Genomic DNA, 17,837 nt, shown 5'->3' with positions numbered 1-17,837 from the left:
TAGTGCTCTGCTGTACTATACTATAAGTGCTCAATAAATACCGCTGACTGACTGGCGGACAGCCTTGAAGCCACTGATAAGGAGTTTCGGGAGTAGAGAGGTATGTGCTGAATAGCATTTTTAAAGGGTGCTCCAGGTAGCGAGACACGGTAAGGACTAAAGTGGGGAGAGGTTAGAGGCAGGGAAGACGATGAGGAGTCTAGTTTGGTTATGACAAGAGCTTAAACTAAGGGTGTATCCACCCCAGCGCCTGGCACAAAGTAAATGCCAAACAAATACCATCATAATCAGTAAGGGGGGCCGTTTGGGTGGATCTGGGAAATATCCTGGAGGCAAGAAAAAAAAAACCAAAAGGATTTAGCCAAGGACTGAAAGTTAAAAAAAAAAAAATAGGAGGCAAGAATGATCCCAAGATCGTGAGCTTCTGGGACAGCGAGGCCAGCGGTGGTACTGTCAACTGTGATGGGAAAGACAGGCGTGCGTTTGAGACGAGGAGCTGAGTTTTAGCTACGGCTCAGTTTAAGGTGCTGGCGAGACACCGAGGAGACATGCAGAAGGGAAGGGGAAATTCCAGGCTGTAATCAGGTGAGAGATTGGGACCATTAAGGCAAATCTGGGAGTTATCTCTGTGGTGAGCCAACAAGCTGCCTAACTAGTGACTGTGATCCCACAAACAACAAGGAAGAGACTGGCGAAGGCACCGATAGGCTCTACTTGAGATAGGTGATTGCGGGCCGCGGGGTGGAGCATGGAGGGAGGCGTGGCCTCCTTTCCCTGCTCTACGGGGTAACGGTCCCGCCGCGTAAAGCTGCAACGCCTAAGGCAGACAAAAGGTGGTCGATCTGAATCGCGAGGACGCACGCAGAGGAAGCAAGCGCTGAGGAAAGAGCACGCAGAGCAGGAGCAGAAGCAGCAGCACCCGGAAAGAACCGGCCGGAGAGCAGTACTCGAAAGCAGCAGAAGGCAGCAGCACTTGGAAGCACAGAGGAAGCGGCATTTGGGGGAAGCGGCGTGCGGAGGCGGCTTGCAGCATCAGCGGTCCGTGTCGCCCGGAACTTCGCCCGACCTTCCGCCGCGGGATCGACAGAACGGACAGAACGGGTTCCTTTGACCAGGAGACTGGTACTGGACCCCTGGTGGAGTGGAGTGAGTGTCACTCCCTTGCACGTTGGTAAAACTAAGTAAAGAACTTTCCACGGTAACCCTGATGGTCGGTGGTGTGGTTTGACTCTATAATAATAATTATGGCATTTGTTAAGCGCTTACTATGTGCCAAGCACTGTTTTAAGCGCTGGGGTAGATACGAGGCGATCAGCTTGTCCCACGTGGGGCTCACAGTCTCAATCCCCGTATTACAGGTGAGGTAACTGAGGCATAGAGAAGTCTACGTGACTTGCCCAAGGTCACACAGCAGACGAGTGGCGGGGGCGGGATTAGAACCCACCACCTCTGCCTCCCCAAGCCCGTGCTCTTGCCACTAGGCCACGCTGCTTACTCTACTATGTGTCGCTGAAGCGCCCCCTGTCCAGGAAGATCCTGGTTGGTACAAGCCGGGGGCTCGTGACAATCTTCAGAGAGGTCAATGTATGTGAGCGGAGAAGATCCCACAGAGATTCTACAGCAAGAAGAAAAATGGGCCCGTAGAGAACCTTGTGGGATACCCAAAGTTAGTTCCCTCATCTGTAAAATGGGGATTAAGACTGTGAGCCCCACGTGGGACAACCTGATTACCCTTGATCTACCCCAGTGCTTAGAACAGTGCTTGGCCTATAGTAGGCACTTAAATAACCATTATTATTATGACTACTATGACAGTAATATTCATAGTGGTATTTGTTAAGCGCTATGTACTTAGCGCCGGGGTAGATGCAGGATCATCAGATCGAACACGATCCCCATACCACATGAGGTGCACAATCTAAGTAGGATGGAGAACGGGTACTGAATGCCCGCTTACGGATAAGGAAACTAAGGCAGCGAGAATTTCAGTGACTTAGTCATGGTCACACAGCAGGTAAGTGGCAAAGCCCAAATAACCCAAGTCTCCTGACTCCCAGTCCTGTGCTAGATCCCCCGGGCTCTGCTGCTTTTCACGATGAGAGGGGCAGAAGAGACAGCAAAGGAGGCTACGGAGCTGAAAGGAGGAGAATAGCGATAATAAAAAATCTTAATTGTGGTGCGTGTCAACCTCTTACTATACACCCAGCACTGTACTAAGCGCCGGGATGGACACAAGATCATCAGGTCCCACGTGGCGCTCACATTTTAAGGAAGAGGGTATTGAATCCCCATTTTACCCATGAGGGGACCGAAGCCCAGAGAAGTGACCTGCCCAAGGTCACACGGCAGGCAGGCAGCAGAGGCAAGGATTAGAACCCAGGTCCTCCGGCTCCTAGGCCCGTGCCCTTTCCACCAGGCCACGCTGCTTGGGTCGGCAAAGCCAAAATCGGACGCCACTCCTAGGATGACAGAGGGTCGGCAGCGTCCGAGGCAGCCAAAGGGTCACAGACGATTAGGACCAGAATAGACCCCCAGTAAATTCGCCGAAGGGGAGGGTCTTGGAGGGTGTGGTTTCAATGGAGTGAAGGGGGCGCGAACCAGACTGAAGTCAGGACGACAATGTGAGAAAGGAAATGAAGGTGGCGGTTCCATACGTCCAGCTGAAGGACTTTGGAAAGGAACGGGAGCAGAGGGACTGGGTTGGGAACAAGATAATTATATCAGTCACGGTCCCTGTTCCACACGGGGGGATCCAAAGGGCGGCTTCTTTCGTACGGGAGAAACCTGAATGTGTTCGAAGGCGGAGGGAAAGGAGCCAGAAGAGAGTGGAAGTGACATACTGGAGAGAGCAGTAAGGAAGCAAAACGGGGTGGGCTCTGGGGTTTAGAGGTGAGATAGGGAAAATCCCGAGAGCGTGTGAGAGGCAGCTGGGAAGGAGGGGAATGTGGACACTTGAAGAGCGCTGAAGATGCCAAGTGAGAGACTTGGAGAAGTTCATGCTTGATGGCGTCTCTCTTACCAATCAAATGGTTGGAACGGTCAGCAGAAGTTTTTTTTTTTAAAAAAAAAAGGCCGGGGGGGGGGGGGGGGGTTTAAAGGACTGGAACAGTTGGAGAAGCAGTAGTGGATAGAGCCTGGGCCCGGGAGTCAGAAGGTCATGGGTTCTAATCCCGGCTCCGCCACTTGTCTGCTGTGTGACCCTGGGCAAGTCACCTCACTTCTCTGGGCCTCAGCTCCCTCATCTCCGAAATGGGGATCGCGACCGTGAGCCCCATGTGGGACAGGGACTGTGTCCAACCCGACTTGCTTGTTATCTACCTCGGCGCTTACTACGGCGCCTGGCGCCTAGGGAGCGCTTAACAATCACCATCATTATTATTTTCATCACTGATGGGCGCTGCGCGAACGGCAGTCGACAAGGGAGATAGAGTACTGTTGCCGAGCGGAACAAGCCGAGTTACGGCAGGCTAGGGTGGCGTTGAAGTCGCAGCTGTGGGCCCAGGGTCCGGACTTCTGCCGCCTGCATTCAGCAGAGGAAGCACGGTACGGGTAAGCGGTACATGAGCAATGGGGGGGGGGGGGGTGGCGGGCACGCGAGGGGGCAAGAGAGTTGAGGGGGCACAGAGGACAGGTGAAGCCAGAGTGCTGCCCAAGCCCTCTGCCACGGACCTCGACGTGGCCTTCCGGTCAAAGGCTTTGCCCGCCCGTGATTTTTTTCCCCCCCAAATGCACGAGGCTTACGATACCAGCCGAAGTATCGTCACTCACTTTTTCGACGGAGATCATCCTCCCGTGTAATTCGGTTCGGTGGAGGTGACCGATGCATTTTGTCGCTTCCTCAGACGTAGACATTGTTACGAAGCCGTAACATCGAGCCCCGGGACTGCGAGCATTAGTCACCACTTTAGCTCCGACCACCTTCGAGGGCAAAAACCACGTTATTCTCTCACACACACTAGCACCAAGCACGTAGAAGGCCCTGCGGATTTCATTTCGGAAGATTCCAACTCCATAAACTTGCCATAGCTAAGATACCAAAATGACCCAATTATCGCTCTCCGAAATCACTTTGCCCCCTCACACAAATTTCCTTCAATTAATCAATCCCATGCGAGCCAATTGGGATTTTCCACCTGGCAAAATATAAATACAAAATTAAAATGACTCATGTAAAGCTGCAGGCAATATTTCAGAAAGCATAACAATCAAGCAGCACAGCGTAGTGGGAAAGCAGCGTAGTGTAGTAAATAGCGCACGGGCCTGGGAGTCAGAAGGTCATGGGTTCTGATCTCAGCTCTGCCACTTGTCTGCTGTGTGACCTCGGGCAGGTCACTTCACTTCTCTGGGCCTCAGTTACCTCATCTGTAAAATGGGGATTGAGACTGTGAGCCCCGCGTAGGACAGGGATTGGGTCCAACCCAATTTGCCTGTATCCACCCCAGCGCTTAGTGGAGTGCCTGGCACACAGTAAGCGCTTAACACACACCGGAATTATTACTTCCATTCCCCAAGGTGGCTTAGCGACGTAGCAAAACTTCGCTTTGAATTGAGCCCGACTCATCCGTCCACAGCTCCCAACCTACATTTAGGAGCTGCAGGGAAGAGTTACCACTTTTCCCCCCTCCCCACCCACCGCTGATTTGCCAATTGAAGTTCTAGGGTTCGCAGACGATTTCTGCCGGGAAACGAGAGCAATGACAGGATATCCTAGAATGCTAGGAAACGTCGCCCCAAATGAATCCGTCCTACATTTTAGTCCCATTGCTTACCTAACAGAAGTGATAATGGATTGCCGGGTAACATTGAAAAGATTACCTTTCCATATTTGCTGAAAAGATTCTTCAAGTCTGTAGCTCTAGTAGTTGAAGAAAGTCCACTAACCCACAAATTTCTACCAGAACTGCTAGTAGTGCGACCTAATTCAAAAGGAATATCATTATTGCTTTAACAGAAAAGCGTACACTGAAGAGCAATCATTCTAGAAACCCCAATCCTTTGAAAGAACCCACTGTTGCAGTCTAAATATCACTACTCCGCTGAGTGAAATTCCGAGCTAGCTGCCGAGCATTTAAGACAGCGGAGCAAATCTAAATAGCGGTACCATATTTCTTGGGTTTTAGACGGGCGTGTATCACTAAAAGCGATGCCTATTACGTAAAACCACATTTGCCTTTCATCAAACTCAGCCACAGGACTCACTTGGAATATTCTTCCCAAATTTGCTCTGTTGCCGAAAAAAATTTAAAGTGAACAGAGCACATTTAAAATGGAAAAGATTCTAAAAAAATCACATTGTTAGCTCAGCAAACACCACGTTTGATAAATGAAGCATATTAAGTAAACAGGTATGAGATGAAAAGGCTTTGCAGCTTACAAAATTACCTCTCATCATCCCAGAGAGGAAGTGTAATAACTTCCAACAAGATGAAAAAACACTTTCTGGGCAATCAAATTTCCCCACATGCCAGAACTTGATGGTTCATCACACTCCTGAGAAACTCATTCCGAGAGAGTCACCGTCATAGCTTCAGATATAAAACTTCCTACAGTGATAAATGAATTTTGCGACGAAGCTCGTTTGCCTTTTCACTGAGACTAACCTCTGTAAGTAATCGGCTCCGGGAATCACATTTGAGACCACCACAAATTAAAACCCGTCATCTCGACCAAGAAACCAAAATTAGACAGCTGTTCTATAGGCTGAAATCATACCTTTCTCCTCCTTTGAGGCTACTTTTGCATCTGGGCCGTCATCGACAGAGCTAAAGACAAAAGTTAACGTTACTTAACGGGGAAAAACCAAAAACGGAAACTAACTCAAAAGTATGGTATGTGCTAAACTGAATACCTACCAGAAGATTAGTTCTGGAAAGAAAAACACCTGCAAACTTGGATTGGAAATCTGACAAAAATATGATGTCAGGTTCTTAAATTTTCAATTCTGGTTGGCTGAACGCAACAATTAAGAACGATTTTAAGAAAACAACCGTGGTAGGTTGGGAAAAGGAAAGAAATCGAATCATCCGTTAAAAATACACAAAGAGAAATGAAACACTCTTTAGGAGTAAGCTACAATTTCAGCGGTCGGGCCGGCCAATTGAAGAAAACAGCTTATGTGTGTCATTAAATGACCAATGAAAAAAGGATAGCATCTGGTCTAGAACGGAGAAAAAACAAACCTCATATTCTGATCACCGCCCTCATTGGTAGAGGACTCTTTAGTAGCGGGGGAGTCTTCTTGGCTAGCTTCGTCTTCTGTTTTCTTAGAGTCTTCTTGGCAATCTTTGGTTTCAGGGCTTGAATCTCTCTCCACCGCTTCCTGGGCTTCGCCACCAGAGGAGGCTTCTGCGTTTTCTGACGCTTTGCTACCCTGATCCATTGGGCTTTCTACCACTAGCGTGTCAGAGTCCATTTTCTCTTCGTCTAAGGCCTGCTCGCTCGCCTCCCCTCTCTCTACCCCTAAGGGCTTCTCGGCCTTCCTCGCCATGGCTCGTGTTGACTCGCCGTCCAAGTCAAAAGCCTCCTCCTCGGAATGGCTGGCGGCTAATTCGTCCTCTTCCTCCTCCGCGACCTTTGGGACCGGCCCCTCGTAACTTGCGTCTTGGGCACTTGGCCGCTCCAGTTCGGAAGCTTCTTCTTTAAGTGGGTCACATTTACAAGTTTCCCCCAAAATGCCGAGTATTTTCTCATTTTCTACGGATTTAACAGGAATAGAATGGCACAAGGTTTAATGACCAGGGAAATACAGCAATCACATATGCGGAACTGGCAACGGCTGCCACGCTAAACCGAAGAGAACCACTAGTTACACAGAGATTGGAAAACCCTGCACGCAAACTTACACTCCGACGCCTTCCGCTACCTGCTGCGCTCTAACACACTGGCATCCTCAGCCTCGACGCTACAGGGAACAGAAAAGGCCCCACAGAGATCTAACCCCAAAACACCTTCCGGCTGAGTCTTGACGCTCTTCGGTCTTTCGTCGCTTAACCGCTGGCTCTTCAAACTTAGCTTCCAAAGTCCCAGACGCTTAAATGAACGCATCGCCGTTCACTGACAGTTCAATTTCCGACTTCTTTCAATTCCGTCTAACAGAACAGTCCGATAGGGAAACTGGAAAATCTTCTAACGATGAAGAAGGACGTTTGCAGTCCAGAAAGTGAACAATGTCTGTTTGGAATTGTCATGACGGAATGCTTTTTTTCCTCTTCTGGAATCCAGTTACTTCTTGGATTTCAAATTGAGTTCCCTACCACAGCTTTAGACTGCCTGTACTGCTTTACTCAATATTACAGAATAATGATACTGCGCAGTATCACAAGATCTGTTCCATGGGTTTAAAGCATCACCTTTAGAAACTCAGGTAAACTCTTTCAAGGTCAGTTGAGAGAATTTATTTGGGTAAACAGGTGCAAACTGTTCTTTAATGCTGTAAAAAAGACTTTAAACGATTAAAACACCACTTCCACAGATCTAGTGATAATGACTGGGTTTCCAATCTCTGATCCTTGAATGATCTGGATTGTCCACCATTTAAAATAACCACACAATAAATAAAGGTGCCAAAATGATTAGTGGAAATTTTTCAGTCACAACTACTGAGTTTCGCTTTAACAGTACCTGGCTCCAAAGGTTGATCTTCGAAATCCTGCAAGCAAAAACCAAAAAACAGGACACTGAGGATAACTTGTTATGGACATTTTTCACATGTAAGACATGACCTCGGATTTGGATTCATAGTCTTGTTTCTCTCAAGTTCTCAATGCTTCCAGGAATTGGGAATTTAAAGGTCATTTTAGGGCTTCAACGCTCCCTGTCCAAGTCATTTACCCACTCTTTTGTGCTCATCTTTATATGTCCATTCAATTTATCTATTTTGACAATATGATGAGTATTTTTATGTTTTCTCCTCCCCACAGGAGGAGAAGCAGCGTGATCCAGTGGATAGAGCACAGGGCTGAGCCTCAGAAGGGCCTGGGTTCTAATCCCAGCTCCCCCACCTGTCTGCCGTGTGCCTTTGGGCAAATCACTTCTTTTGTAACTCTGAGGCACTTCTCTGTGCCTCAGTTATCTCATCTGTAAAACAGAGACGAAGACTGTGAGCTCCGTGTGGGACATGGACTGCGTCCAACCAGATTAGCTTTGATCTATCCCAGCAGTTACCACAGTGCCTGGCACATAGCAAGCACTTAAAAACCATTTAAAAAAAAAAATTAGAGTGCAAGCTCCTTGTGGGCAGGGAGCATGTCACCTCACTGTCCTGCCCTTCCTAAGAGTCTAGTTCACTGCGCTGTACCAAGCAGGCACTCAATAAGTACTTCAGAAAATATTAAATTATACATTAGCAATCACCACAAAACTTGGACAACTAAAAAGTAGGGGAGCTGGTTGAGATTTTCTTTTACAAAAATCCTCTAAATTCCACTGGGGGAGGGGGCAAATATAATTTTTTGTCCTCTATTAACACATTTATGAGCGCCTGAAATATTTAACATAGTCATACTGAAGTTAAATATATTAACCCAAACTAAACTTTTCAACCAAAAACTCACTAGTCATAAAAGAATTTACCTGTATTACAATGACATCAGGTGATGAAGCATCTAAACTGCTTTCAATTCCTTCCTCGTCCAGCTAAAAGATGAAATGAAAAATTACTTCATCTCACACAAAGACTCTTCGGTCAACAGGCAGAGAGAGAGATACATTCTGTAAGGGGAAGTGACCAATACATCTGATTGCTTGCCAAGAAGCAAAAATGTAACCAATATTTCACATGCTCCTGTACGATTCTTGAAGCAAAGTTTCAAAAATACATCATTCCTTTTCTATCTTCTCCCCTTAAAGATATTTTTCAAAAAATACTGTCACAATGCACCAAATTTACAAGTCATTTTTTTTTCCTTAACTTTCTTTTTATTTAAAACATGGTCATCGTGCATTACTTGGACTTGTGGACATCTGCTAAGAAAAATGACCCAGAAAAATGTCAGAAGTTAAATTTATCTTCCAATATACAATGTCTAAAACATTTCCCACCCTTTTCTGTTTCTAGCAAGGGCTGGAAACCACCACCTCAGGACCTGAGAGAATAGAAGCCAAGCATCACAGGTTGCAAAACATATTGGGGAGGAGGAAGCTAAACCCAAGTGAAACCGTTCCAATTCCAAACTGCACGAACTTGGAGTGTCACTTGGACCTCTCCACCTAAAGAAACTCTGACTGTAGGGTGGGAAACTGATCGGGAAAACTGATTTCCTGACAGAGTACTCAACGGTTGCTAGGCTCTACAAATACTTGGATGAACACAACCACCATACCAGTGTTCTGACTCTCAAATTGCCTGCCCGTTATCTAATCAGGTGCTAAAAAACAGTGGTTTCACACATATAAAATTTAATAACCCAGGGAGGTGCCAGTAATTACATGAATTCTGGTGCATTTTGGAGATATTTCCAAGTTACCTACAGCATGTTCCAAAAGGTGATCTGGAAGCTCTTTCATTTTTGCATCGACATTTTCTCTACAGTCAGACAGCGAGTCAAAAATATTATCAGCACTGTAATCCTCTCCGCAAGATAAAGCGCTGCCGTTATCTATTTCAGCTTCATCTAGTACGCTAATATCCATCATGTCAATATCCTGCAAGTTATCCAAACATGCTTCGACATCCTCCTGTCAAAAGGGAAAAGACCAGAGGTTACCGTTATAGGGGCTAGGATCACAGAGCTATAAAATCGCCCCCGCAGCGTGTCCTGACATACCTGTCCGTCTCCAGAATCCTCCTCTAGTCCGTTATCCTCAGCCCCATCCTCTTCCAGCCTCCGACCTAATAAGAGTAAATGACCGCATTGTCAGGTAGGTTCATCGGAATAATTATTCCTTGTAAAGTTTCCGTAAGCTCTTTGGGAGAGAGGAACGTGCCCCTTTGTTATTCTGCACTGCACTTCCCAAACACCTAGTCCGGTATGCCGCTCAATAAACGCTACTACGTACATTTCACCTTATTTTATCAATTTATTCACAACCCATCGGTCAACATCAAGCTACAAGGTCCCGAACAGGACCGGCTCGCTTTTGCCAGAAGACTCGTATTTGCTTAGGCCGGTCTGTTTCAATATTCATTCTAAACCAGCTCGTTAGAACAGCTCCACCATAACAGACATCATAAACCGCCTTCATCCCCAATACGACCGATTCCAATATTCCAGGAACATTTGGGGAAGAAGGAGCACTGAAAGCAGCATCAGGAACTAAATGAAACAAACCCAACACCATGGTGTACTGAATGCTTTTCCTATTTTCTGGGTCCTTTCTGTTCTGTTTGGTTTCGACTGTGTATCTTCAGGAAAACACACCACTGAAGGTAATGGTAAATTGACGATATTTCCTCCCATTAATCTTACTGAAAAATCTGGTAAGAATGTAGAAAATTTAAGATATTTGCTTTTGGCATGAAGTCCCATCCCGTTTCATCCCATTCCGTCCCCTCGTCCGTCCGTCCCCCCTTCTCCACCCCCGCCGCCAGCCCAATGAATAGTTTTTTTTTAAAAAAAAAACACAAGTATTTAAGTGTTTACTATGTGCCAGGCACCGTACTAAGCATTGGGGTAGATACAAGATAATCAGGTTGGACACAGTCCATATCCCACACGGGGCTCACAGTCTTCATCCCCATTTTACAGGTAAGCTAACAGGCACAGAAGAGAAGTGACTTGCCCAAGGTCTCACTGCAGACAAGTGGCAGAGCCACCAGATCCTCTGACTCCCAGGCCCGAGCTCTTTCCAATCTTCCTCATAGTTGTTGGAATCTGTCCCAACTTTTTGATAAACACCAGGTGACAATTTTGGAAATTCCTCTAACTTAAATTTTTAATCGCTAGCAACTGGGCCTAGACTCAGTCGAATATAAATTTAGATCTCACGTGTGATCCAAGTTCAAAACTCCATCTGGTTCAAAACATTACATGGTTAATGAGATCAGGAAGGAGTCTCCCAAAAAGAGCTAAAGATGGAAATTTTGGTTAGGGTAGAGCCAAACTCAGACTCTCCCTTCCTTCCAGGAAATATTTCTCCATTCCTTGTGATACCACTGCCGATAACTGAAAATCGTGTTTCTTTGCCAAATAATCTTGGCTACAAACTAGAATGAGAATTGCCTGTACCACAAACGTGCTAATGACTGCCTCTGGTCATTTTCTTTGTGTGCTACCTTTTCAGTGTCGTGGGGAATGCAAAAGCAGTGCTTTCAATCTACTTACATAGTCCCTGGGTGCTTAAACCAGTAGCCTGGATTATATACTTTAGTCCTGCTACACCTCAACTTGCTAATTTTCTTGGCTTCAAGTTCCAAGTTCCTCGAGCCTAGGGATTGTGATTGGTCGTAGGTTCTAATCCCGGCTCCACCGCTTGTCTGTTGTGTGACCTTGGACAAGTCACTTCACTTGTCTGTGACTCAGTTACCTTATCTGTAAAATGGGCATTAAGACCGTGAGCTCCACGTGGGACAACCTGATTACCTTGCATCTACCCCAGTGCTCAGAACAGTGCTTAGCACAAAGTAAGCACTTGACAAATGCCGTTATTTTTCTTTAACTGACTCTACCTTACTCTCCCAAGCGCTTAGTATAAACACTCTGCACCGGGTAAGCACTCAATACCACTGACTGATTATTTAGAATATCCTGAGATGCCACAGTCGCTTTTACTACAATAATAATAATAATAATGTTGGCATTTGTTAAGCGCTTACTATGTGCCAAGTGCTTGGGTAGATACAGGGTAATAATCAGGTTGTCCCACGTGAGGCTCACAGTCCTCCATCCCCATTTTCCAGATGAGGTAACTGAGGCACCGAGAAGTCAAGTGACTCGGCCAAAGTCACACAGCTGACAGGTGGCGGAGCCGGGATTAGAACCCATGACCTCGGACTCCTAAACCCGGGCTCTTTCTACTGAGCCACGATGCTTCTCTATACTAAACCAGGCTTCCCTTCTCCCAGAGGTTTAAACCAATCAAAAACGAATTTGCTCATTTAATCACCTCTCACACTTCTAACATGTCTTCAATCAATCAATGGCGCTTACGCTTGGAGAGGGCTAACCTTCGGCCATCTGTCAGGACAGGAGAAGCAGCCTCTTCTCCAACCTCACCCCGCCAAGGTCCAACTGTCTCAAAAGTTACAACGGCTACATTTTCATCCTCTAGATCGTAAACTCGTTGTGGGTAGGGACCAGGTCAATCAATGGTGTTTTGCTGAGGGCTTACGATGTGCAGAGCACTGTACTAAGTGCTTGGGAGAAGGGAATATGTGTTGGCTGCTAATTCTTACAGTCTCTGGCATTTACCAACAGTTATAGTGTAATAATAATAATGTTGGCATTTGTTAAGCGCTTACTATGTGCAGAGCACTGTTCTAAGTGCTGCGGGGGCTACAGGGTAATCAGGTTGTCCCCCGTGAGGCTCAGAGCCTTCATCCCCATTTTACAGATGCGCTAACCGAGGCACAGAGACTTGCCCACAGTCACACAGCTGACGAGTGGCAGAGCTGGGATTCAAACCCATGACCCCTGACTCCCAAGCCCGGGTTCTTTCCGCTGAGCCATGCTGCTTCCCTGCAAAGTACAGCATTATAGTGTCAAGCGCTTAGTACAGTGCTCTGCACCCAGTAAGTGCTTGGTAAATATGACTGATTGGCCTGTTAACAGTATCTGAACACTTTCTCTGAGTGGGGCACGGCAGAGTACCACAGGACTGGCAGACATAATATTTTACCCTCAGGTTTACCATCTAGCCATCTTTCTCAGAGTAGATCAAAATGGTTTTTAGACACGAGCAATCTCATCCCGGGTGGCGAGGGAATCAAAACTATCGGTCTACATTTTAACATGAGAAAAACGAGGACTAAAAAGGCTAAGTCCCAAGGTCAGAGATAAGTAACTGGTAACTGAGAAACTGAAGGCCAGAGGGAGTTCCCATGAAATACATTCCATTCAGGAAGAGAAAGAACTAGCAACAAAATTCAGAATTTGGGAAGGAACAGGACTTCTGGAAGGAATTTGTCTAAAGCGTCTAAATCATTCGATGAGAGCATGAAAGGGCCCATTCACTGCAAAGCGCTTTAAAGCACTCAATCACCTTGTCCCCTCCTACCTCACACCTCTCTACTCTCCTACTCTACTACCTACAGAAGCGGTGTGGCTCAGCGGAAAGAGCCCGGGCTTGGGAGTCAGACGTCATGGGCTCTAATCCCGACTCCGCCACTTGTCAGCTGTGTGACTTTGGGCAAGTCGCTTCACTTCTCTGTGCCTCGGTTCCCGCATCTGTAAAATGGGGATTAAGACTGTGAGCCCCACGTGGGACAACCCGATCACCTCGTATCCCCCCTCCAGCGCTTAGAACAGTGCTTTGCACATAGTAAGCGCTTAACACCATCATCATCATCATCACTACGACCCAGCCGGCACACTTCGCTTCTCTAATGCTAACCTTCTCACTGCACCCCGCCACCAACCTCTTGACGTCCACCTTCCTCATATCCGACGGATACTCTCCCCCTTTCGAAGCCTTACCGCAGGCAGACCCTCACCCGACTACGCCCCCTTTCCCTTTTCTTCCACTCCCTTCGCCCTGACTACGCTGCCCCGACCCCCTCCGACCTGGCTCCCGTCCCCTTCGCTCCACGGAAACCTCCCTCTCAAAGATCACCAGCGACCTCCTCCTTGCCAGTCCGACGGCCTCTACTCCATGCTGACCCTCCTCAACCTCTCGGCTGCCTTCGACAACACTGTCGACCACCCCCTTCTCCTGGAACCACTATCCAACCTTGGCTTCACTGACCCTGTTCTCTCTCGGTTCTCCTCTTACCTCCCCGGCCGTTCACTCTCAATCTCCTTCGCGGGCTCCTCTTCTGCTTCCCACCCCCTAACTGTGGGGGTCCCTCAAGGTTCAGTTCTGGGTCCCCTTCTATTCTCCATCTACACCCACTCCTTTGGAGAACTCACTCGCTCCCACGGCTTCAACTACCACCTCTGCGTGGACGATATCCAAATCAACATCTCCAGCCCTGAGCTCTCTCCCTCCCTGTAGTCTCACATTTCCTCCTGCCTCCAAGACACCTCTAATTGGAAGTCCTCCTGAGACCCCAGGCTTAACATGTCCAAAACAGAGCTCCTTATCTTCCCTCCCAAACCCCGTGCTCCCCCTGACTTTCCCATCACTGTAGACGGCACCACCATCCTCCCTGCCTCACCAGCCCATAACCTTGGCGTCATCCTTGACTCCTCTCTCTCATCCGACCCACTCAGTCAATCCGTCACTAAATCCTGTCGGTCCCACCTTCACGACATCGCTAAAATCCGCCCTTTCCTCCCCATCCAAACTCTTATCGCTTCAATACCATCACTCATCCTATCCCACCAGGATTACTGGATCAGCCTCCCTGATGACCTCCAGCCTCTTGCCTCTCCTCACTCCAGTCCACTTCGCTCTGCTGCCCAGATCATTTTTCCCCAAAAATGTTCAGGACATATAATAATAATAATAATAATAATAATAATAATAATAATGTTGGTATTTGTTAAGCGCTTACTATGTGCCGAGCACTGTTCTAAGCGCTGGGGTAGACACAGGGGAATCAGGTCGTCCCACGTGGGGCTCACAGTCTTAATCCCCATTTTACAGATGAGGGAACTGAGGCACAGAAAAGTGAAGTGACTTGCCCACAGTCACACAGCTGACAAGGGGCAGAGCTGGGATTCGAACTCATGACCTCTGACTCCAAAGCCCGTGCTCTTTCCACTGAGCCACGCTGCTTCCCACTTCTCAAAAAACTCCAGTGGTTGCCCATCCACCTCCGCCTCAAACAGACAATCCTCACCACTGGCTTTAAGGCACTCAATCACCTTGCCACTCTCCTACTACAATCCAGCCCGCACACTTTTCTCCTCTAAGGCTAACCTCACTGTGCCCACGTCCTGCCGCTGGCCTGGAACGCCCTCCCTCTTCAAATTCAGGAGACAAAATTATGCTCCCAGCCTTCAAAACCTTATTGAAGGCACATCTCCTCCAAGATGCCTTCCCTGACTAAACCCCTTTCCTCTTCTTCCACTCCCTTCAGCATCACCCTGATTTACTCCCTTTATTCATCCTCCCACCCGGCCCCAGAGCACTTACGTACACATCTGTAACGCATCTATATTAACATCCGCCTCCCCGCCCCCCTACACTGTAAGCTAGTTGTGGGCCAAGGAATGCGTCTACTGTCGTACCGGACTTCCCCGAGCGCTTAGTCCGGCGCACGGTAAGCGCACAGTAAATAAGACTGACCGCAAAGAGTGTGTTCGCGACCTTCCACGTGGCTAAAACCCTCCCCTACCGCTTCAAGAGATTAAGAGGTGTGGAAGAAGTCGCACTGACAATAATAATAATTGCGGTAATTGTTAAGCACTTACTACGCGTCAAGCACTGTACTAGGCACTAAGGTACACACAAGCTGATCAGTTCCCACACGGGGCTCAATCTAAATAGGAGGGAGAACATGTGTTGAATCTCTATTTTGCAGATTCTGAGAAGTTAAGTGACTTGGCCACGGTCACGCGGCAGACTAGCGGCAGAGGAGGTCAGGTCCTCCGACTCGCAGGCCCAGACTCTTTCCACCAGGCCACGCTGCTCGTGGGGGAAAGCCGACATCCCCCGTCCTTGGAGGGTCTAGAAACCACGTTCTACCTCCAGACTTCTAACAACAGCAGACTGCATGTGCCCTCCTCTCCCCCTTACCTTTACTGAATTTCTTTGAGGCTCTCTTGCTTGAAATGTCAGAACCAATCTCCAGCTCATCAGGATTTCCCCCTTCTTCCTCAATCGCCTACGGAGAGAAACGAGCATCACGACCCAACTCGGCAGGGCGTTTTTATTTCGGTACCCCCTTACCTGGTCCCTTCCTCCCAGGAGAGAGAACACGTCCCAGACACCTGGACACAGAGAGAGAGCACTTCTCCATTGAGGTCTCTAGTCTATCCATCACGGTTAATATTTCCCGGGGGGGGGGGGGGGGGGGCCCTTAGGAAACCTGGTAAAGGAATCCCAGTTCACGATGGGAGTAACAACTGGTTGAAGAGGACTTGAACCCCAAGGAAGGAGTCCCATGAAGATTTAGAAATAGAAAGGAAACCGTCCTCCCAATTAGGGGGATGGCTGAAGGTGTTTCCCCACCAAATTATCCTTGGGCTTGGGGGGGGGGGGGGGGGAAGAACGGCCAAATTATAGCATGGTACAAGTGCTGTGCCAGACTTCTGGGACTTGAGACGGGGTGGGGGGAGAATGCCAGAAAGGAGGAAAGAAAAGAAGAAAAGAGGGAAAAGAACGGGACCGACCTTTTCCAGGCTCTCTTTTGGTGAAGGGATTGGCCTCCCCCTCTGGGACAGAGGCGGCCCCCGTACCCTGTCCAGGGCCTGGGTGGGGAGCCGGGGGGGGGTCCAGCGGGGCAGAAGTGGGGGGGACGGGATGGGGGGGAGAGGGGGGCAGGGGGGAGAGGGAGGCGGGGGGGATGTAGACCGGGGGAAGAGGGGGAAAGGGGGGCGGGGGGGAAAGGAGGGCGGGGGGGATGTAGACGGAGGGAAGAGGGGGAAAAGGGGGCGGGGGGGAAAGGAGGGCGGGGGGGATGTAGACGGGGGGAAGAGGGGAAAAGGGGGGCGGGGGGGAAACGGGGTCCGGGGGGGCGTAGAGGCGGGGAAGAGGGGAAATGGGGGGAGGAGGGGGAAAGGGGGGAGGAGGGGGAAAGGGGGGAGGAGGGGGAAAGGGGGGAGGAGGGGAAACGGTGACGGGGGGGGTGTAGAGGCGGGGAAGAGGGGGAAAGGAGGGCGGGGGGGAAAGGAGGGCGGGGGGGAAGTAAATGGGGGGAAGAGGGGAAAACGGGGGCGGGGGGGGATTGGCAGCGGGACGGGGAGGGGGGGAGGAGAGGGGGGGGACGGGGGGAAAGTGGGGGCGGGGGGGTGGAGTGTCCAGGGGGCCGGTGGGGAGGTATGTCGAGGGACGAAGAAGAGATGTACTGGAGGCGGGAGACGGACGCGGGGTGTCGGGGGCAGCCTGAGGCGCGGCCCGAAACCCCTATGACGTCCCGTCCCCCCCTCCCCGCGCCTCTCGTGCGAGGGACTGGAACCCAACGGGCCTCAACTGTCCGGTGGCCGGGCCCCCGGATGGGCGCGCGCTTCTTCCCGCCCCATTCCAAGCGGCCTCCCCTCTGCTCTCCCCTCCCCGCCGCTCCACCTTCTTCAGCCGTTCCATCAGAACGCTCTTGTTGCCGCCACAGTCCAGGTTCCGCTTCCTCAACTCCGCGCGGAGGTCGATGACCCGCAAGTCGCCCAGCCGCCGGGCGCCGGGCTCGGAGGGGGCGAAGAGGAGGCAGGCCGTGCCGGGACCCGGGTCGCCCAACGCCCCCGACAGAGCCTCCGCCATCCCTGGGGGGAAGGGAGCCGAGGTGGCGCGCGCGGGCGCGCGCGCTCGCCCGCCCTCACACGCTCCCGCCGCGGCTGGCGGGCGGAGGTGGGTCCCGGCACAAAATGGCGCCCGCTGGCGAGGAAAACGCACTCCCCTTAGCCTCCCTGCCCCCTTTCCGACTACGTACATGCACTTCCCCGCCCTTTTCTGAATGCGCACGCATGTTCCGCCGTCCCCTAGTTGACTACACGGGCCCGGGCGATCCTGTCTCTGGGGCTCCGGCGGGCCCGTCGCCCGGGCGTGCGTGCGTGCGTGCGTCCGTCCGTCCGACGACGCGCAGGCGCCCTGCTGGCCGCGGCGGCAATGGAAGCCGCCGCTGGGAGGCGGAGGAGGAGGGGGGA

The 17,837-nt window shown here is 49.9% G+C and overlaps 1 protein-coding gene across 9 annotated transcripts in view; it reads right to left on the bottom strand.

Moving 5' to 3' along the window:
- Positions 1–17,718, bottom strand: part of LOC100081088 (scaffold attachment factor B2) — a 51,120-nt gene extending 33,402 nt beyond the window's left edge. For 3 of the 9 annotated variants that reach the window (XR_003754376.2, XM_029049939.2, XM_029049944.2), the window contains exons 1-10: positions 17,266–17,545; positions 15,778–15,865; positions 9,765–9,829; positions 9,469–9,675; positions 8,572–8,634; positions 7,621–7,648; positions 6,180–6,693; positions 5,713–5,762; positions 4,816–4,916; positions 3,769–3,918 (exon numbers count right to left, since the gene is read on the bottom strand). Coding sequence is in view for 8 of the 9 variants with exons in the window: in XM_029049939.2 (XP_028905772.1) it covers positions 3,769–3,918; positions 4,816–4,916; positions 5,713–5,762; positions 6,180–6,693; positions 7,621–7,648; positions 8,572–8,634; positions 9,469–9,675; positions 9,765–9,829; positions 15,778–15,865; positions 17,266–17,454 (1,455 nt within the window). In the remaining variant the exon portion in view is untranslated. Of the gene's footprint in view, positions 1–3,768; positions 3,919–4,815; positions 4,917–5,712; positions 5,763–6,179; positions 6,694–7,620; positions 7,649–8,571; positions 8,635–9,468; positions 9,676–9,764; positions 9,830–15,777; positions 15,866–17,265; positions 17,551–17,623 lie in introns of those variants that run through there. The other 6 variants (XM_029049940.2, XM_029049937.2, XM_029049942.2 and 3 more) reach the window with 5 other exon arrangements.
- Between the last annotated feature and the right edge of the window lie 119 nt (positions 17,719–17,837).

The sequence above is a fragment of the Ornithorhynchus anatinus genome, chromosome X1 (genome assembly GCF_004115215.2).
Source record: "Ornithorhynchus anatinus isolate Pmale09 chromosome X1, mOrnAna1.pri.v4, whole genome shotgun sequence".
NCBI lineage: Eukaryota > Metazoa > Chordata > Mammalia > Monotremata > Ornithorhynchidae > Ornithorhynchus > Ornithorhynchus anatinus.
The sequence above is the reverse complement of the archived record's forward strand: the minus strand, read 5'-3'. Positions and strand labels throughout refer to the sequence as shown.